Below are 23,139 nucleotides of genomic sequence, written 5' to 3' on the forward strand. Positions count from 1 at the left end.
AGTGATCCCCTGTGCTTAGCACCATGCTATGGAGGCATATAGGGGCATGGAGTTAGGACCCCATATTTCCTTGATCACAGCCGAAGGTGGGGCCCCACCTTCGTGATGTGATCAGCACCATGCCCCTAGCCACCTTTACTCCCCGTTTCCTCCAGGTACCTACTTTATACGACAAGGGGTGGGCACTGGAGCCATTTGAACAGTTGGATAGAATCCTGCCCCCCCCCCCCCCCCGATCAAACCCGGGTCTCTTGCATGGCAGTCAGATGCCCTAATGACTGAGGTACTGCGGCTATAATATTGTTCCCATTACAGTGCACTTAAAATGATATTCATACCCCCAAAATGTAAATGCCTTACTTAGTAAATATCAATGAATGGCTCAAATAAAAGAAAACGAACCGAAGAGAATGAGATTTGAATTTTACGAATGAGAAAATTTAATTTATTTTCGTTACAATCAACAAAGAAGTAGTGAAGTGTACATGCAGATACAATGTGGTTACTTATATATACAGAAAGAGAAGATTATTGTTTAAAACATTGAGAGGAAAACCTTATCTAAAATTTGAAGTCACAACCTTTTAGATTATGAGACCAACCTTAAACGTCTAGACCAACATGTTCAGGGTGCCTGCTTTCCTATCATCCATGAATGGCGTAATGAAATTGATGAAGGTCACCGTTGCAAGTGAATTGCACAATATCCCCAAAAGCGACAACTAGTTTAAATCAATTTTGTAGTCATAAGGCAGCGTTGCCCAAAAATCCTTTATGATCAACCTCAATGGCTAAAAGAACAACTGAAGATGCACTTAGCAACTTGGCAAACACTGCTTATTAGTCCATTTAACAAATGTAAGAAAGGTTTAGGTAAAAAAAAAATATAGTATATTAATATACGCAAAAAGTACAAACCTGCAAAATCTTAAAGGTTTTCTCAACAACCACCTTTGCATATGCTCTGTAGCATGCAGGCAATTTAATGCGGGACAGATGTGCCTGAAGCAACACGTTCACTATGGTTTCTGCAGAGTCCATTTGAGAATTGTCAAATTTCAATGGTAGTTGATCCACAAATGATCTGAAAATAAGCATAATAACACTTTATAATTCCTACTGGGAAAAAATATTTTATTAGCAGTCAATGATTTATTACATGTATCTTGCCTTTAGGATGGTTCCAGGTTCCTTGTGGAAGATAATAGCAGCAATAAGACTCTATGCACCAACTATGCATAATCCAATAAAAACACAGGTGGTAGCCCTCAAAGGGCTGTTCACCATGGAGTTTAGAGTTATTCATCACCTAACTCTTTAATTTTCTTTTTTTAAAAAAGCTCATTTTGCGGTCATTGTGGCTCCAAATTTACCTTTACACTAAACAAATAACCATCAAAACGAAAATCAGATCATTTAACAGAAATGTAAGATGCAGTGGCGGCGATAAGGGTGGGGGGTGGGGCAGCTGCCTCCCACTTTTTGCCACTTTTGCTCCCGTGCTATGCTAAACTTTATCTACAAAGGGAAATGCACTGTATATTCCCCCCACCTCGGTTTTGGAACCCAATCGCCGCCACTGATAAGATGTGTATTACTCTATGGATGTGAAACTTGGACAGAATCTTAATAGTAGACCAGCCAAAGATCAAAATTGTGACTTTTACCCGCATGAAATGTTAATGACTGGCATCCATGCTTAATCAATTAGTCATATATCAGACAGAAATACTAGGGTGGTTGCCACTAGAAATTATGACCTTGAAGGTCATATTATAACCAAAAAGATCAAATAAAGTTTTCCAAATATAGTCATATAATATATCAAAAGAAAGGTATGGACGAGACAAACAGTTTGCTACTATCTTTAGATCAGAATATCGATCTCAGAAGTAGGTCATAGTCCCAATTTGAGAATGGTATACAGGGTTATTCAAAATTATTGTCGAGATTTCATTTTCTTTTTCTGAGCTGGTCATGAAATATTTGACATTTATAACTGCATTAATTGACGGAGACATTCAAATTTTTCTTTCATAATAGGCAGTGTCCTGTAGTTATGCATTTGGCTGCTAGGAGGCGGATTTTACAAGACAGAGGGTCACGGCTCTGACACAACATTTTTTTGTGCTTGAGTTTCATCATAGTCAGTTAGTTGTCGTTGTCCAACGATACATTCCATTCGCCGGTGATGTGCACAGTTTCAGGAGACAGGGTGACTGCACAGTGGAAAAAATAAAAGCACAAGTGTACCACATTAGAGAGGCTTTCCAACAGAGACTTAGAAAATCAGAGGGAACTCTGCAACCAAAGTGACTTAGAATGAAGCCATCTTGCCTATTCTGATGATCACTATCCAAAGAATGCTTTCAGAGTACTGTGTTGATAAATGGTAATTGACGGATGGAATTCGAGGGAAAAAAATAAAGAAAACTTTGAGAGTGTCTCCATCTATTGCTGCGGTTATAGAAGCCAATGTTTCATTACTTGCTCCAGAAAGTAATATTGAAATTACAACAATCATTTTGAATAACCCTGTATTTCTGATAAGTGGCCTTCACATATGAACTTCATGAAAGCAAGTGCTGGGCTGAATGAATAATGGACAGAATTTGGGATGTACGCAACCAACACAACTGAACCCATATTGAATGGAATAACCATACCACCGGGTAGTGAGAAGGAATCGGTTCATAAATTTTGATATTTTCATTTAATGTGGCCAAAATTTCAAGAAACAAGAGAGCAAATGATAGAAATGTACTCCACAATGAAATTATCCAGCTCTCTGATGTTCTCATACCCAAGAATGTGAAATGACTCGTGATAGAACTGGACGAGAAACAGTGGCGACTGCTTCCTAGGTGGCAAGGAAACACCACATATTTCTTAATTTACATCGTAAGTGCAGGTGTGTAGTTAATAGTAGTTGTATAATATAATCACAAATGAAATTACTTGGTGAGCAATTTCTGTTGTTGTGTGCCCATGCACAAGATGAAAACCTTTCCGTGCTGTGCACTGCAGTGGTATACTAGTCTCCTGCCACTTCAAGAATACGTTGGAGGCTTCTCTATCATTTACAAGCTTATGTGCCTTTCCCCCTAACCCAGTGTATGGGCAGCGGGTAGTTGCAGGCTGATTGCCATCACCTCCAGCATTGTCAATGTGTTTGCCCTGTTTATCGTTCATCCTCTCATCGTCTCTATTGGACTATGAAGTAGATAAACGATGTAAAATAAACAAAATAGAATTGGATGAAAACAGCTATATAAACAATAGTATATTTTCGATGCACTCTTGGAATCAAGGGGTCCCAATTTTGAATATCAGTTGAGGCACCTAGTGGTTCACTTTAAACAGAAGGTATATTCCCTGATTAGCCTATCTGTGTAAAAAATTGACTTAAAAACAAAAACTCAAACTTTCAATGTCAAAAAACATGTTTCAAATTGTGAACGCTTTGGTTTCTTTGCTGAATTTTGTAGTTTGTGTTTGTGTGCAGACCAACAGTTTTTGCTTATTCATAAATATGTTTCTATCATTTTCAAAACTGCTTGCAGTATGTGTGTGTTGTAAAAAATAAAGATTTTCTAATGCAACTTTTCTAGTTTCGGAAATGTTGCTGTTCACTTTATTTAATAAAATGAATATCATAGTTCAGTTTTAGTATGTCGTGACTTAATATTTTGGATATATCTAAAATTATCTCCAGGACCGTACATAGTATACTGTATAGACAACATGGTACATGAGCTAGTTTTCTTTCAGTAGGCTTAAAAGTACTTTTAATATGTGTAATGTTAATAGCAATCGCCAATGCTAAGCCAATAGACCGCAGGTCTGATAGAAATATTGGAGTGGACTTTGACCTTCATGACCTACTTCTGAGATCGAAATTCTGGTCCCAAAAACCGTATCAAAATGTGTCTCATCCATACCTTTCTTTTGATATATTACATGACTATATTTGGATGACTTTGACCCTTTTAGGTTACAATATTTCCTTAAAATGACCTTCAAGGTCAAAATTTTTAGTGGCATCCACCCTAGTATTTCAGTCTGGTCTATGACTGATTGATTTAGCATGGATGCCAATCATTAACATTCTATTGCAGGCCAATTTTTTTTTAAGCCTCTTTGCTTCGTGGCTGGTGTACTATAAGTTGTAAGAAATAAACTGCAAGTGCACTGTAGATCTGCTACACAAAATTGATATGGTATACACTGAAAAGGTAGCCAAAATATATAACAAATTGTTTTGGATTGGAACCCACAAGATACAAAGTGAAGAGAAGAATCCAGAAATAACTGGTGAAAAGAAAGGCAGATAGACAAGGCAAAGCTTGATAGAAATTAAACAGATGGCAAAGAATAGAATCAGATGGCATGTGTTCATCAAGGCTCTATGCTCCCAATCGGGGTGAAAAGGAAAGTAAGTTTTATTTAATTAAATATTAGGAAATAGAAAGTTTGTGTGCTTTCAGTAAAACTGCATTAAAAAAAAAAATTATTTGCAGCTTGTGTGCCCGTTGCTGTGGTGATGTGATATATAGTATTTACAAATAATCGATATTACGTAGGGCTGAGCCGATATCACACTGAATCGGTACCAATACTGACCCCGATACTCTTCCCTTGACCATATCAATACCAGTGTAATAACTCAAAAACTGTAATAACTCAAAATATTTATTAATATGTAACTACTACAGTGCAATAATTTGCATACATATGACAGAGTTTTGCTTTAAAATAAGTTCATTGCAATATTAAAATAGCTGCTGCTCAATCACATTAATTTTTCCACACAAAAATAGTGAAAAATAAATGAAAATTTTGAATTTTGCATAATTTGCAGGTAAATCAGACTTTGCAAACGTGTCATGTGGCATTTTTGTGGACCCTGCAAAATACCCAAACTCCAGAAAATTATCGATTGGTATCTGTTAGCAAAATTGTAACCAATACTTTCCCATACATTGGCATCAGTGTCGGATCAGTCCTACTATAAACCAGTGGTGTGTTCAAGGGAAAATGAATGGAGGCCCTTTTGTCCCAAAAAAGAAGGAATAATCTGCCTCCCCTTTACAAAAATCTTGGGCATGTCACTGCTATTAACCAATTATACCACACAAATGTAAAACATTTTCATGTACTAGACTACAACTACACTAAACTGCCAAAAACGTACAATATTGATTCTGGTATCTTCCGTACAAGTTGTCTGAATTCTCCACTACAGCACACACATTTGAGCATTTCTTCCATGGGCATATCAGGCTTCAGGGTGTCACAGAATGTCTTTATTGAGCTGTGGTTCACACTATTTAAAGATGCAACCTTCCCAGTCATATTTGGCTCAATTCTTTGCGAAACCTTAAAAGATATACAGACCGACTACAGAATGCCTTTCAACATATTCTTCCTGTTAACTTTGTGCAGTATTTTTAGAAATTAATGCATATTTAATTTTGAAAATAAATCTTAAATCAGCTATCAGTAGGTACCCTAATTTTCAAAATTGTGAGTACATAATAAAAGTTTGATTCTAGCAACATAGTTATAATAAATTAATTAGACTTGTTGAAGTTTGTAGTTAAGTCACAAGGTTAGGTAAATTCAATCTTCTATGTGATTTTTTGTGTTTCTCACTAAATTTTCAGCTACACATTCTTGAAAGTATTGTCTCATATTTAGTGTATATCTTTGTCATATTTTTGTACAGTCCATTACATTTTCTTACCATGTTACTTTGATGTATTCTTTAGAATACAAGAAGTTTCTTGAAATATTTTAAAATATTTTCGTGGTTGATTCAATGTAAAATTTTCACATGCATGTTTATTTCCATTTCCTAAAATGTCTTTTCATTGGATGGTTTAAAATAAGAAGGTCCTTCTGTATATAATTGATAATTAGGTCTTTAATTTTCTAAGAAAAGTACAAAATGTTAAATGCTTCTCCTGAATGTTATGTAAATAATATAAATCAGGTTTTGAGTAGAACAAAGGTTCATTTGACTTTTTTCTTTTTGTTTTTAATTTTTCAAGTTCTGAGTAGTTACATATATGTTGATTAATTTGGAAATTTGTCAAATTCTGTAGCAAGTACAAAAACTAAGAATAAGTTTGGACTGTAAAGTTATATCTTTTAACCTTTAGTTTCCCAAGCATCTCGATCGAGATACCCAAATGTAACCCTCACGGTCCCAAGCATCTCGATCGAGACGCTGTGTCGTAGTTTTTACGTTATAACTTTTCTATTTCTGGCTAGAATTTCGATTTTTTTTTTAATATTGTTCCTAACACATGTATTTAACAGAAATGTTTCTTGCATCATTTTTTTTCTTCATGAAAATGGAGGGGAAAAGGCTGGAAAAGGGACTTCTCTTATGCGTCTCTTTTCAAGGTCAAATTTTTGCCGACAAAGGAAGATGGGCTTTGTTGTTTTAAAGCAATGCTTTTTCACTCCCGCCTGTTACCTGCATTCGAAGGAAACTTGTTTATCAGTATCCGATGTCAAAATGAAAGTTTTCCGTGAGGGTGCAAGCAGGCGGAGGGGGAAGACTGGTTGTTGAATCTGCATTCTGAGAATGGCATTTCGAAGCGCGCTGAAGAAAACCTTTGCTTTTTTTTAGCACAAGTATCCACAAGTTGCAACAGGGGTTTCCCTGCATTGTCTAAAAATAGAATTTCAAGCAGCTGCAAGAATCGGCGCTCATTTTTTACTGCGTTCTAGCTTTTCGTCCGTGTATGTTGTGCGTAGGTGTCGTTTTGTGCCCAGGTGCAAGGACATTTTTTGAGTGAAGTGACAATTTTTTAAAATAATTTTTGGGGTTTTTCTCCCTTCCCCCTCCATATATACGCCAAATTTGCATAAATTTCGCATTTTGTGCATTTTGACATTTTTTTGGGGCAGGGAGTCATGGGGAAACACCACTTTTTTTAAGAATAGTATTTTTGAGGGGATTTCCCCCTTTCCCCCTCCATATGTACGCTGAATGTGCATAAATTATATATCGTCTGAATCTGTGATTCATTCTGCGTACAACGGTATATCTTTCATATCTCTAGGGCATTTAGTTTCTGAGCTATAGTCATTTCAATGTAACTCTGCAGTTCGCTCAATTCCGAAGCTTGAGACAGTGGCGTACAAGCCTTTCGTTTCAGGGGTACAACTCGCGGAATATTGGTCATATGACAAAAATGAAAATATTTTTCTGTTTCTTACATGCCAGCGATAATTTCTATGTGCATTTTGAACTTTTCATATCCATTTTTTCGGGGGAGGCGGGGGGAAACCCCATTTTTTTAAAAAAAGTATTTTCAGGGGATTTCCCCCTCCATATATACGCCGAATGTGCATAAATTATATATCGTCTCTGAGCTAGAGTCATTTCAAGGTACTGCTGCATTTTGAAGCTTGAATCAGTGGCGTGCCGACCATTCCTTTTGGGGGTACAACTCAAGTTACATTGGTTCATTCCGCGTACAACGGTATATCACTCATTTCTCTAGGGCAATTAGTCTCTGATCTACACTCATTTAATTGAAACTCTGCATTTTGCTCAAAATCGGCTCGGGACCGAGAGGCTTACCAGTGAAAATGGCCTTGGGACTCAAAAGGTTAATTTCTGCATATGACTTACTTTTACACACAAAAATGGTTGTTGGAAAAAATAAGGCAAAATAATTCTGGTCCCTATCAGTTTTAAACCTACTTCCTAAAAAATTGTAAACATTTTAAATAGTTAATCGGTTAAGCAGTACCCTCAGTTGTCGAGAGATGGCACTAGTTATCCTCATGCATAAAGGTAGTCACAGGCAACTTAATGTTGCACAAAGGCTGGAATGGATAGTGCATATCGTATTTATGCATGTATAATGTGCACCCTGGTTTTTGATGGGGAAAAGTGACAAACAATCATGTCTCGTATATAATGCACAGTACAATCCAGGTTCAAGAAATAGCTTTCTTAGTTGTAGGTTGTAAAGCTGTTGCTATGCCGATCAAGAGTGAATGACATCATTCATATTCAATGAGTCACCTGTTGCTTTGTGAACCGAGAGGAGAATATCCTAATGCTTAAACAATAAGTCATGCCACCTCCCCCCTTTCCCTCCACTGTGTTTAGCATCCCAAAGCTTTCACTCTTGAGCCACCTTATTTATTCTGTAGTAGTAGAAAGTGAGATCAATATTACCTTATGAATTTTCAGTGCTCAGGAAGTTTTTCTATTATTTCTCGCCCAACAAATATTGCTGATACGCATCGCATGTGACGGGAGGTGCATGCTCGAATTCAGCCAGAATGGCACTGCTTTTCTTGGTGTGTCGCAACATTACATTACAAACTGAAAAATCATGGGAAATGGCCTTTAAACTTTTATATGTGGTTTTGCTCATTCCTTCTTTACTTTTTATAAAAAAACAACCAAATATATACTCTTTCCGTGATTAACATTACATTACGAGGTACATTCAGGTCCCTCAAAGTAGCAGTTACCAGCACAAGATTTCTTCCACTAAGGCATTTACACACTCCATATATATATAATATTATTTGGCCAGTAATACATGTTACTTATTATTTTATTTTTCCTTGCTTTTTTTTTTTTTTTTTTTTTTTTTTAATCGAAGTACCATAAAAATCAGAATGTTCCTTCATTTTGTGATGAGCTAATTTCAACCGCATTGCACATTAGTGTCACCAACTTGAATGGAATACTGTTGCCATATTCAGAAACTGAAGAATTTAAGCTTTACAAGGACATATAAGATGATAGGGTTCCATAAACAGAAAAATCAATGCAAGTGTCACAAAATCATGGAATGACCCTCTAAGATTTCATGTTGGCTGTCCGAATTATTCCATTCATAATATGCAACACAGTTTTTGGGGGCAAAAATTTTGGAAAAAGTGCACATTATACATGAGTAAATAGAGTATGTAGAGATAAAGTGGACTTATAACACCAAATCAACCAACCAATAACATTACAAATGGACAATTACTGACTCAAGGACAGAATCGTACAGTGTTTTTTTTTTTTTAAGATTTATAACTTAGTTTTATGTTAATTCATTTTTAATAATGTTGCTTATCTCTCTAACAGTTTGTGGGGCCTGCGAGTATCTTTGTATTCAATATAGATCCCCAGTTGTTGCAATATATGTGACTATGATAGCAAACAATACATATAAAAAAAATCTAAATATACAGGTGAGATTGGTGGCCATTTTGCAATGCTACAGGAAAATTACGTTCAGTTTAATTTGTTTAAATATTTCTTTAATTAAATAGCAACTCTCGTGCTGTACATATTATATACACAATGCTTTCTGCACTCTTTGCAACCACAAATAGTATTCTGAAATATATCCTTGTGCAATCCCTGTCTTGTCTGCTATAAAAATTGCTTCAAGATGTTTGGAATCATTTATGTTAACGGGAATGTTTCTGTCTGGTAGACCTTATTCTACGGATACATACCTTCTCAACTCCAACACAATGGAACTTAACAAGCTTCTTTATCACTTGATGTATCATTCTGGTCATCTCCGTATGCAAGACTTTCACAGTCCCTACAGGTATAAGGTCATAGTAGCATGGATTGCGAGTCAGTCTTCTGAACATGTACGTGTGATTCAAGTGCTCCAGCACATTCTCCATAGTCTGAGCCTCACCGGAAGCGATCCTGCCACACAAGAGTTCCGGAAGCATTTGCAACAGACTGGATTCAACGGGAAGCGGACAGTGAAGAAGCAGTTTGTACAGCTTTCTCCGCTTGTGATGAAGGAACACTAAATGCATAGCAGAGTCGTCTACGGAATAGCGTCCTGCTTTGCTTATTGTCTCGATAAGATCACTCACTTGTACGGAATCAGAGGAACATCTTGTCTTCTTGTCATAGCATTCAATTCCTTTAACAATGACTAGATATGCTTGGAGATCAACTTTCCACACCTGATCTGTAGTTGTGATGAACACCTACAGGTTGAAAAGATGCATGTGAAACATTTTCAAACTACACAAATACAGTGAAACCTCAATTATAAGATTCTCAGGAGCACGGGAACTTAAAATGCAGGACTAAATGTCTGGATGTGGAAAGAATAATAAGCACAAACATGTAAAATGCAGGAGCCAAACTTTAGGTTCTACTACTACCATATTTTTACGGGCTCTGGATGTTGAAAATGTATGTGCACCTTGGATTTGATGGCATCTTGAATACAAGTGTGTATGTGAGTGTGTGTATATAATATACCATGGTATTAGTGTAACATAGAATGGAGTACTTGCCAATTTCAATAATCAAGTATTTTCCTTGATATTTTGTTGAAATGGAGGTATTGATAAAAAAGCACTTAACAATTTTTTTTATAGTATTGTTAACGGCAAGTGTAACAATGTAACAACAATACAAGTGTAATACTAAACAACATTGTTCTAATAAAGTACTGGTATGTATGGTCACGGACACTTTTGGGTTGTAACACTCCCATTAAATTTCAATGGAATCCTGCACCTTAAATTGAAAGTATTTTTTTTCTTCTTAAAAACTGAGGCAATATTCAAGGTGTGCCTTTCATTCGATGGCATCTTGAATTTGAAGAAACATGGTTACATTACTGCTAATTATTGAACAAAATAATGTATAAAAATACAAAGAACACACATCGTATGTGCAATGGTTCCAGGTTCGATTCCTGGTGGGAACACCAAAGTTTTTGGTGTTGACTTAGTATTGTGAGGAAAATTGGAGTGCTACTTGAAAGAAGATGTAGTGGACTCTGGTATCATAAGCCACAAAACAGACTTGATGCACTGACCGTGCATCACCCAATGGAAAAGCTGAATGCTGTGGTGCCATGGTTAGGTTAGTGTGAAAGGAGGTTTGAGCTAACATCAAATTATTTTTTTTTAAAAAAAGGAAAGGCTACCCAGATCAAAGCTAAACTAGATTCTATTTCTGGTGAATTTTTTCATTCCTTTAAAACTAGGGTTGAGCCGATACCACTTTCAACGGATACTCTTACTGATTCCCACCGATACAGATACCGATTCTTGAAAATTGCAATAATGAAAATTTGTTCAAAATATTAATCAATGCAGATTAGGCACACACAGGATGTACTATGTAGAAATTTTCAGCAGAAAATGCAGGCTCAACCAGGACTCGAACCCAGGTCACTGGCATACCGTGCCATTGCTCTAACCACTGAGCTACCAAGCCAGTCTGGCCTTACCTGATTCTTCGCTATTGCTGTTTTACCTCCATGGAATCTACAATAATTAACATCTCTACGCTGGGAGAAACCAGGCAACGTCGAAGTCTACTGTGTTTCAAAGACAACAGATCCCGTTGCAGTAGCACTGGCAGAGACGATTCCACGCAGGTAAAGCAGCCTGGTCGAGCCTGCATTTTTTGCTGAAAATTTCTACGTAGTATATTAATCCATATTGGTGAAAATATTCTTCTCCAAATTAGTATATGACTCAATTTACCAAGAAATTTGCTTTAGAATATTCATGAATTACATCCGTACATAAAAATATATGTTATGTAATTTTTTGTGCAAAATTGGTGTAACATAAAAATAAACTTCGAATTTTGAATAATTTCTGGATAATTAGACACTGCAAAAGTGTCACGTGGACCAAAATGCCAGAAAAGTATCGGCTGGTATCGGTACATGAATTCCAACCAATAATTTCCGATACTGATACATTGGCTCAGCCCTATTTAAAACCATTCACTCGTGAGTTGCTGAGTTTAATGTGGTTGGACGAGTATTGTAGACCAACACTGCTATGGATGCCCAAATAAGGGGGGACATTTTCCTGAAATTGTTTCTAATTATTGTTTAATTTAATTTAATTCAGACATGATAGGTAAAAGAACCACACAAAATTGTTTTCAACATTTAAAGTTAAAGAAATAGCAGATATGGTGGGGATCTCAAGCGAGTATGTTTACATCTTACATGAACATTTGAGCATTAAGAAACTTTATACTTGAAGATACTGCATTTGCTCATGTTAGACCAAACACCTCAAAAGTTTGCACGGCTAAATATCATTAACTGAAGTTTGAATTGTTGAAGCATCAGATTTACTTCCATGTGACTTCTATCTATTCAAAAATCACAAGAAATGGCTTGGGGGACTAAATTAATTCAAACCTCTACCAAAATGCAATGCTGGGTGTACTATTTGTTGCGACAACTGAGACAGAATTTTCAAATATTTGGAATTCTTGAAAGTTGTGCAAAAGAGGTTTTATTCTTGGAATTACAATCTGTGAACCCTCCACTTTCACTTCTGGCTGGAAGTGTTGTTCTTGATTTGAACTGAAAATTCCCTTATGATTTCCCCAAAATTCTCTTTCTAACCCTTAAATTTCCTGGCTTCGTAGCATGTTATGCTCCCCCTAACCCCACCAGTAGTCTTATGTAGATTTAACTTATATTCGGTTTTATAAAACAAATGCATATAATATATGCTATATAAAACACCATTTAGGTATATGACATGTACAGAAGATTAAAAACTAATGGGATGCCTAAATCAATATTAAGTAGGGATGGGACAGATTAATCAGTACTCTATTATATCGGCTGATATGGGCATATCAGTGTATCAGTAAAATTACTGATATATCAATAAATATCTTAGAATTTAGTGCAAAATTCTGCATAATTTTTATGGATAATCTTTATACCCTATTTTTTTTAAAATATAAATGTCTAAATATGTAACTTCTTTTGCATTGCAGTCAGCTTGAAACACACATTTATTAAGGAGGTTAATGATTCATTCAGGTTCTTCAAGGACCATTTGGAATTTTATATCGGATCATTAGAATATCAGTTATCAGTATCAGTCAAAATTTCATATTGGCCCATTCCTAATATTAAGAGAAACCCTACTTCAAAGAAGGAAAGACCAAAATGGATGAATGACAAATTTGAGGATTTGCAAATGATGGACAAACCTTATCCCTAGTTGTTGGAGATTAGGTTATATGCAAACCAAAAACTGCTTGCAGCTAATTGTAACCCTTCAGAGATAATTACTTTTGTTGTGAATATTACTGATACTTGCCTGAATCTTGTCGAGAAAATACAGGTTAGTCAAAGCACTCAAGTCCTCCTCACATACATCTGGATGCCAAAACGCAATACCAAACTGTAGACTTCTCTTCAAGTTCTGATTTTTCACCTCTTGCAGGGCATGGTCACTATGATTCAAATCCAAATGTAGCCACTGCTTGTAATCGTTCTCTGGCAATAAGTTAATCAATCCAAGTAAAGCCACAGCGGTCAAAAAAACTTGCGGAATGTTGGGAACAAAGACTAGCACTGGTTTCGATAAGGCATGCTTACGAATCTTCTCGAAAATAAGCCTGTTCATGGAAGACATCCTCGAGCAGTAGAACGGATCGTGGACCATGTTGAGTTCCATGTTTAGAGGAACGGGTCGACTGTCGTGACAGAAATTGAATGTCGAGTCTGCACAGAGCCACTCTGCCATGTCTCGGAAAAATGCTAGCGTTGTTGAAAGTCCAACCACACGCAATCTTTGGTTAAAGCTGCCTGCAGCCTTCGTGGCACAAATTAAAGTTTCTTCTACGAAAGCACCTCTAGTCTTGTACAGCAAATGTAGTTCGCCTATTATAATCAGCTTCACCGAATTTAACATGTCTGTCACTTGTTTCCTCTTACACAAAGCACTCCATGTTTCAGGCGACGACACCAACACACTGGCACTCCTCATTGTTTTTACAGCTAGTTCAGTCTCGACTGGCAGCTCACACACTTTCCTCCCTAGATTTGCTTCAAAGCTGTTCTTCCAATCCTTGAGTCTCTTTTGAACAGCTTCTGTCACTGGACTAATATACAGCACCTAAAAGAGGAGAAAATTTATTTGTTCATCACATTTAAGTCACAACAATGTGTACACAGTAGAGATGAACCAACAACCCATCACCAATGAAAAATTTAATAATAAAGAAGGTTGTTTGATTTAAATTGTGTGTGTGTCTAGAAAGTCAATGATTTAAATTACATTCAGACTAAAGAAATGATTTATAGATTCACATCAAAAATAATTTGTGGATATCAGAATGACTTTTGCTCTTGTAATCATTCAATGATGTTTATTAGGCCATTATATGCTCTAACATTTTCAAAGGAAAAGCATGAGAACAGAATATATGTACTAAAAGGTGAAGCTCACAACTCATATAAAAAGAAAACATAATATGTAAACCAAACTACAAACATACTAAATATCTGTTGCTTCACATTTTCATGGACACAAATAGCAAATATTTTCCGTAGAAATATATTCAAAATATCGATTACGTTAAACTGTAAATAGTGTCATTATCATTAATCTTAGCTAAACACAGCAGGCGATAAAATTTAGCAAATCATCATTTTAAAAAATAAATGAAATTCAGGTAGAAAGACTAAAAAATATGTGTGGTTTACATAACAAGACTAATTCCTGTTTTATTTTAAGTTACGGTTGTGGAGACAAGCAAAACCAGCTTTTAAAGTATTGCCTTAGTTTAATGAGAAGTACGACAACATAATACATGCTGTTCTCCAAATGTGTTTTGATGTGAAAATTTTATATGAAATGTTCTTCTGATGAGCAGTATAATGCTCCATGTATAGACTAGAGAAAGGAAAGGTATGGTCAGAAAATACCTTAAACATTGAAAAATAATAGTGTATATTAATATAAATTGTGAGGGAAAACATAGAACAACTTTATGCATGTTTTCTTCTAAAAATCACAGGGCCTCCCCGATGGAGCAGTGGTAGCGTCGTCGCCTTGTAATCAAGAGGTCCTGGGTGCGATACCCGATGGAGGCACATACCCAGATAGCACGTAAGTTAACTGCAAGTTAAATCGAATCTCGATTTAACTTGCAGCTAACTTACGTGCTATCTGGGTAGTGGTTCGGATCCCACATTAAACTGTAGGTCCAGTCCCAATTAGCATTACTATGCATAAAGTAGACTTAAAACACCAACTCAATCAATCAATCTTTTAAAAATCACATATTGTAATTACAGTAAATAAAAAAAAATCTGATTTAAATAGAAATCATCAAAAATGATTTTTATCAACCCTGCTAACACATTCCTACCACTCAGAATAAGTGGAATCTCAAATTTATGTTTCTCAGGGGACCATAGTGAAAAGACTTGAAATGTGGGAAAATGTAAAATCCAGGAAATTTTTATGATATTTTGCTCTATTGGAACCACAAAAATTGAATGTATAATGAGGAAAATGTAAAAATCTATGAAAGTACATTGAGGTTCTACTGTATTTTTAAGTTGCTTTTCTGTCAAATGTGGCTAACTGCAGTACTGAGGATAAATGTTGATTAGGTTAAACTGACGACGGTACATTCAGAAAATAACTCCCATCAACAGAAGATGACTCAAACATGGACCTCTGTATTGAGACAGAGAGTTCATCACTAAAACATTCTGCCCTGAGGCTCCGCAATAAAATTCCAAACATGTCTTACATGTCTTCATGAACTTAAACCTATAGAAATAGCCTCTCCCACGTGTTAGCCTCTTGGGACAGGAACTTTTCAGGTTTGTGCTTTTCGAACTTGTCATGTAGGGTCATTCAAATTAAATGCGCCGATAACAAAAATTTATAATTAAGTTTATTTTCATCCCACAGACACTTCAATATCAACCACTCAGCTTATACTTATGGTTTTTTACATGGAAGTCAACAAATTTAGCAAATTTCACAACCATTACAAAAAAAATCCATAGAAACCCATTATCATCCCATTATGAAATTTTGCGCACAAATAGTAAATTGATGTTTCAAAACATATATTTAAAAAAAAATAAAGGGGTGTTTTATGAGTTTTCCAAAAAAAAATAAAAAATCTGAAATTCGTCAGTTTAAGTCAACTTTACTTGTACTACCACTATACCAAAATTTATCAATGTCTGAGATGTAAGGTTCAGACCATTGGTTGATTTGAAATGGAATGACTCAGTACTCTTATAACTACATTAATGTGCTATTAGAAGGGAAATGTTTATTTTGTATAATAAGCATAGTTTTTAAAATCAAATCCACAATTTTAACACTGAATGTCATTTTATATACTGCTTTTGATCCTGAAATATGATCAATTTTTGTACTGGAATCTTGATATTTTAGGTACAACGGTAAAGTTCCCCATGCATATAGCACCATGCCATTAAAGCACATTTAGGGGAAGGGGATGCGGGGGTAGGGCTCCACACATTTTCAATTTCGGCCATTTTGGAGATGATGAGAACAGCACCACACTCTGGCCACCTTTACCTCCCGAGGTTGCCCCCAGGTACCAACCGATTTGAAGCTGAGTGAGCCCCAGACCTGCATTATGCGGGGACAAAGCTGGAAAAATTACAACCTTAGATCACCCACCCTGGGAATCGAACCCGGGTCCCCTGCATGGCAGTCAGACACCATACCGACTAGACCACCATCTTGATCTTTTATTCACCATAAATATATGGCCCTATTGATAAAGCACAAACAGATGCTGATTCAAAAACTTCATTTATAGCTTTTTTTATGTTATTTCCTCTCACCATGCAAAAGTGTGTGTAAAAATTTTTTTTTCCACCGCTGGTATATACCGCCGATATAATATTTCTTTACCCCTCTCCTAAGTTTTTATTTACCATAAATTTGTGTCCCTAATGGTGAGATAAATACAACCTCGTCACAAAACACACACATATACATATATGGAAGGCAAATCTGTACCCCTCCTCCCAAATCAGAAACATTCCTTCCCCCTTCAACTTATCCAATCAAAAACTACTTAGCTGATTGATTACCTTTCCACAAGGGTGTTCACGGAACACTCTAAGGATGGCCAATTCAGCTGCGACAATCTTCCCTGATCCACTGGGAGCAGCAAGCAGCACATTGTCATCAGAGTAATACAAGCAATGGAACACTTGCGTCTGGATTGGATTGAAGTGTGAAAATTCGTACATCCCTTCAAATTCTCTGTTCCTCAAGGAAGAAACAGGCAGTGGTGCCAGATCTAATAATTCTACAGGAAGAGAAAAGGAAAATTAGCAAGCTGTGATGAAAGTCACAATAAAACTTGCATGGATATATCACACTTAAATTCAAAGTCGTCAATAAAACCTAAAGCAGCCTTCAACACTATGGAAATTACAAGAACTTCTTTCCTGTATAAATGAAAATGGCGAGATTTTCAAGATTTGTGGAATGGTAGAAAGTTAAGGCAAAGTTCTGTCGAAGTTTGAGTTTAAAGCCACTTTGTGTTCAGATATTGCATTTCACCGTATAATCAACACACATTTTATGCCATTATATTTTTTGCCAAAAAGGGATGTGTGACCATTGTGGGTTTTTTTTATGTGAGAGTTTTACCAGTACTTAAAAATCATTTCTTACTAAATTCACTTTGGTGCAAGATTAGGATGTATGGAATGGTCGTGAATATACATTAAAATTAAATAGTCCAAAACGACGCACATAATTTCTTCGTGACAGTTTAGTGAACATTTTTCCAGTCTGAAAAAAAAGTTATCATATTAGTTCTTATTGATTTGTGCATATAGTCGAAATATTACACCTGAGAAAATTTAGTACAATGTTGCAAAGTACGGGCTTACAAAATTAAATTTTCTGTGTTTGAAGATTCTACTTCGCTATCATTGGTTTCATTATGATTCACTGATGAGATGATTACGTGATGAAAGGTTATAAACCAATGTGTGGACTGAAAAGAACATGGTGCGATGGTTATGCAGTGAAATATGCAGGCTAATTGGAAAAGCACCTCCATTTTAAAGTGGGACCCAAACCACTGTGAAATGTGCCTGCAATGAGGATAGCACCAAGAACTCCTTCATTACAATGTGACAGGATCGTTCCACATTAACTTAACACAATGTTTCAGATGATCTCTTCAGACTGCAATAACATTTAGTACACTGAGTGATATTATGAATATAAGGAAAACAACAAAACTTAGGTTGATATTGTAAGTGTCTTGAAGTTGCCAAAGTATATCCCAAAGTGAGCAAATATCATTTATTACAATGGAATACAAGGCTCAAGTAATTAAGCTGGAAACATTTTAATGTGAAGCTTTCATATATGTTACACATTAGATTTTGTCAAATAAAAAAAAACTAAAAAAGAACTTGATAATCTTTTTTTTTTTTAACATTTTGAAAAATCTAAAAAAAATGTTAATTGTGTCTAGACATTTATTTACAAAAGCAAGGTCAAGAATTATGCCTTTTTTATACAAAATAACAAAAATTGAAGAATTTTGCACCAAATGATAGGCTGTTAATAGAAACCAATTAGTCTGTTGCACCATGGAATCTAGTTTAGACTTTGTATGTTGTGGATTTTTTGTGGTATCTTCCCATTCATTCTGGGTAAACAAATTACATGATTGTTCTTTTAGGTAATTTTTCATTTAAAATAAATTTTCAGATCATTTTGGGTGCTTTAACATTCTCGTAGTAATGTTTTTAAGAGTTAAGCAGCATTCGCTATTCAAGAGAATAAAGTTTATTCAATATAGCTCACAATAAATTAATAAAAATGAAATCTTTCTCAAGAAGCTGGTTCAAGGAAAATCAAAGCCAAATCCTGGCAAGTGGAAAAAAGAAAGAAAGAAAAATGGTTTTCCATGACTGTTCCAAGTTCTTGGTTATATTTCTAGGAGAAAAAAATCACGCAGAATCCACGCATAATTCCAGGAGCCAATAATTGACACATAATTCCCAGCTTTCAAGGAATTCCCAGTGAGTAGCCACCCTCAATTGGCAATTGTAATGTAAACATAGACAAACCTGTAAAGTGAGGTTCCACCAGTGGCAAAACTACATCATGGAAAGGCAGCTTGCAAGTCTTCGAACATCCCATCCACTGATCACTGGCCACAACTACTTGGCAGTTTACAAGACGGTTGCTGACAACCAGCATGTGCGTAAGTTCCTCCTTCCTTGCCACCTGAATTTAATAAAAATGGGAACGATTTTGATCACAATAATAACGATACGTGGAATGAATTAAGTTGTGATGCACAGATAATTTATAACTCTTTAGTTGGGATGAAACATCAAATAAAGGCATTCCATCAATTAGAGAGATTTCACACCAAAGTGACAAGGGACATGAGACAGGTGTCAATGACCCAAACAGCAATGTTGCACACAATACCAGCATGACAGGCTTCACAAGCCTGCATTTGATTGTTGAAACCTTCTTGACACTGTCGAACTAACCTCTGGATTTAACGACGTCTACAACAATGAGTACAAGAGCTGACTGAAAAGTTAGGCATGCATGGATTCATATGAGAGCTTCCTAATAAACACTTTCTCAACATGTTACAACTGTTTTCCATTTTTGTTTATTTTATAACGATGAGACAAATTAATGACACACAATCAGTATAAGTTAAATTAGGCATATTAGTGTACCAGTTTATCATTAAAATTACCAATAATTTTACTGATCCAATATACATGGAGGGGACCCAAAATAAACCAGAATCATTCTCTGGTGGGGAGGCCCATTGTAGTACATGCTTCCGCTGGTAGATGCCTTTTGCATGGACCCTTTTGCATCAGTGTGCCGACTGGCGTCGTCGAGTAAATTCATGGTGCCACGTAGTATTTTTTTCTGTTAAGCATCTCTTGCTTGTTGGTCGATTTTTGTGAAGGCTGAAAAGTTTGATCAATGTGCGGCTGTGAAATTCTGTATTCTGTTACGGAAAAAGGCAGAGGAAACAGTTGTAATGCTTGAAGCAGCTTGTAAGGAAGCTGCTCTGAAGAACGTACATGTTTATGAGTGTTTTTTCCACTTCAGGAATGGTGCATTGTCACTTGCAAACCAATATCGCTTAGGGTGACATGTCAAGTCAATGTTGATTCCTATTTCTGATGCAAACGACATTGTTCATGCAGAATTCCTTCCTAACGGTCAAACTGTTAACCACGCATTTTACCTACAAGTTCTGAAACTTTTGCATGATGCAATGAGATAAAAACGCCACGAGTTGTGGCTAAGTGGGGAGTAGTGACTTCACCACGACAAAGTGCCAGCGCACAAAGCCTTGATTGTAAAACAATTTTCAACTAAAAACAGCATGACCCAGCTGGTTCACCCATCATATTCACCCGACCTCGCTCCATGCAACTTCTTTTTATTCCCTGGAATGGAAAAAGACCTCAAAGGAAAACGTTTTGCAGATGTGGAAGAGGTGAAGGAAAAAACGACGGAGGCATTAAAAGGCATCTCTTTGCAAGAGTTTCAGGACTGCTTCAAAAAGTTGAAAACACGTTTAGACCAGTGCATTGCATCAAATGGATAGTACTTTGAAGGATATTAAACCTGTAACACCTAAAAGTAAATGCACATTTTTTTTATTACAAAATTCCTGTTTCCTTTGGGTCCCCTCACATATTTATAAATTTTATCAAACCAGGGCACCAAGATAAGGACAACAACTGGAAATCTTCTTCTGTGCAATAATAAAGTGAGAATTAACTACAGCCCCATCTATCTACAAAGACTGGCCAGGCCGAATGTCCTTGCCTTTCATACAGTGGTCTCACTACAGAGTATTTGAAAAGTTGTGCAACTCTAACTCTCATCGATAATAACTTGAAATACCATAAGAGGTATAGGGGTCAATCCATATGAAGTCATACAACATGGTTGCTTGACCATTTCTTAAAAAGTTTTTTTTTGTGTGTTGTGAGCCTCATATGTTGACAGTTCAGAACAACTGTTATTTTATTTTTACTATCACCGATTTGAAGATGGCGGGCATTTTTTTTATCATGGCGCGCGTCATTTTCTCCATTCGTAAGCATCAGCGGCAACTTTTTTATCTCAGCTCTGGTAAGTCCTACGACAATGAGACAAAATCTGTGATGTTAAGCACATTATAGGCTACAATTATATTTTTGTGTAATTTTCTAAATATTATTCCTTTATAATAAATTTTAAGGTCAAAATTGTGTATTTTAATTGCTCAAAATGACATTTTCGGACTTTTTTTTTGGAGGTAAGGTAGTTTGTTTGACACTTGAATTTTTTTGCACAAGTACCTGTATACCAATAGAGTATGTCAAAATTATTTGAAGCTTGAGACTTTAATATTTTTCTTCTACAGGGTCATAAACATGTACTTTTTGTTAAAAAATTCCAAATTCAGGGTTAAATATCTCTGGTGCGCAGTTGTTTCAAAATCTGAAATTTGTACACAATACAGTACTCCATGATAAGTAACTTCAGTAAGAATTTTGAGTTTGAGATTCAATTGGTTTAAGAGATACAAAACTCGAGAAAAATTCAATATTTTGCATTAAATATGGTATGCCTAATTTCATTTCTTATTAACATTTTGTGTTAAAATTTTGCAAACTGTAATTTGGAATGTCAATGAACAACAATACAATCCTGAAATGGATCTACAATAAAGTATATATACGAGGGTGTGTTGAAAAGTAAAGCTTCCTATGTTTTTATTTTGTTTGTTACCTTGTAAACGCATTTTGGATTTTGAGCAACCATACAATGCACTTATAAGACTTTCCCACTTCTCCATTGAAGGTTTCAAACTTCTATCGCCAGAAGGTGCTGAACTATTTCGAGGAAAATGGCAGCATGTAACCATGCAATGTTGGTGAAGCGCCTGAAGTAGCGTGCAGTTATCGAGTTTCTAACCACAGAAAATGTTCTACAAATTGACATTCATCTGAGACTGAAGGCATTTTATGGGGATGAATGTGTAGACATCAGTACTGTGCGATCTTGGGCTGTTCATGCTCATAAAGAAAACCCAAGCTGAATGCGATTCCGATTACTTCCATAATTGCAGTTCGCGGCCTTCCACTCCATTTTCTAACATACACTGAGAATTCTTCAGCTTGGGTTTTCTATACGAGCATGAATAGGTTCACACCACACAAAAAATAAACTTTTTTAAAAACGGTCAAGCAAACATGTTGTATGACTTCATATGGATTGACCCAGAGGGTTTTTGGTATCTTCAAGCACATCCTTTGGTAATTTTTTTAAAAATACTTTGCATTGAAAGATTATTCTCTACAGGAAGCTACAGAAATAAATTAAATTAAAGGCAATTGAGAGAGAATTTTTTTTCAGAATACTTGTTTTAGGGAAGAAAGGGTTCTAATTTTAGTTTTGCGAGTGCGATACTAATCTGTGGTTTGTGATCAATACTGTTTGTAGTACTGTGCAATACGTCTTGGGTTTGGGAATAGCAGTTACATGGGACGAGAGAAAAATTGTTACTTTAGGGGCATATAATCTTGGCTGCCAACAATAGCAGTCCAGAATTTTCTCAACAGGTGCAGAAACTGTGCAAATTAAGCTGGGGGAGGGGGGAATGCCCACTCAATAGCGTATTTGTGATTTTATTTCGAGATGTACGTTTTTTGGGGATGTGCAAAATTGTAGCAAACTAAACTATTGCATGGCGGATTTAAGTACCTAAGAACATTTCTAACCTCGGTCATTAAATTAATGGTAACATTTAAAAAGCGGCAGTGATTAGGTTTCAAAACTGAGGATCAAGGAGAGTTTAGTTTCTCTTGGCAGACAACGCTCAGCATTAAGAGGCCATAGTGCAGGAGCGAAAGATGGCAAAAAGTCCCGCTCCCCTAATCGTCGCCACTGCATTTGAACGTAATTTAGAAACACACACTTATTTACATTCAAAGAAAACCCCGACTATTACACAAAAAGAGCTTTGGAACTAGTAACACCGAGAACTTGACATTTCTATCGCCAAGCTCAAATTTTAGGTTCACCTACAAATACCTTGTAAACACTTTAATGCAAATGCATGTAAAATATCAGCACCATGCCACGAAAACTTGAGTGGAAAACAGCCTGCTGCGGCGAGTTGTTCAGTTGCACAATCCACAAGGGTGCATATTTTCGGCAGGAAAATCTTTGATGACTGGATCATTAATCAAAATAACAAACAGAAAATTCTTGACTTTTTCTTGACCTTTCTTTCCTTTTTCTTAACATTTTATTACCCCC

At 36.1% G+C, this 23,139-nt stretch overlaps 1 protein-coding gene across 1 annotated transcript in view; it reads right to left on the reverse strand.

Moving 5' to 3' along the window:
* The window catches only part of LOC145988904 (activating signal cointegrator 1 complex subunit 3-like), a 209,003-nt gene that overhangs the window by 23,574 nt on the left and 162,290 nt on the right, over window positions 1–23,139 (reverse strand). The window contains exons 22-27 of the mRNA XM_083124197.1: window positions 18,906–19,065; window positions 16,896–17,116; window positions 13,114–13,914; window positions 9,496–9,993; window positions 5,195–5,379; window positions 919–1,084 (exon numbers count right to left, since the gene is read on the reverse strand). Of these exons, the coding sequence (XP_082980323.1) occupies window positions 919–1,084; window positions 5,195–5,379; window positions 9,496–9,993; window positions 13,114–13,914; window positions 16,896–17,116; window positions 18,906–19,065 (2,031 nt within the window). The remainder of the gene's footprint in view (window positions 1–918; window positions 1,085–5,194; window positions 5,380–9,495; window positions 9,994–13,113; window positions 13,915–16,895; window positions 17,117–18,905; window positions 19,066–23,139) is intronic.

This window comes from Lepisma saccharinum, chromosome 6 (assembly GCF_977018435.1).
Source record: "Lepisma saccharinum chromosome 6, izLepSacc3.1, whole genome shotgun sequence".
NCBI lineage: Eukaryota > Metazoa > Arthropoda > Insecta > Zygentoma > Lepismatidae > Lepisma > Lepisma saccharinum.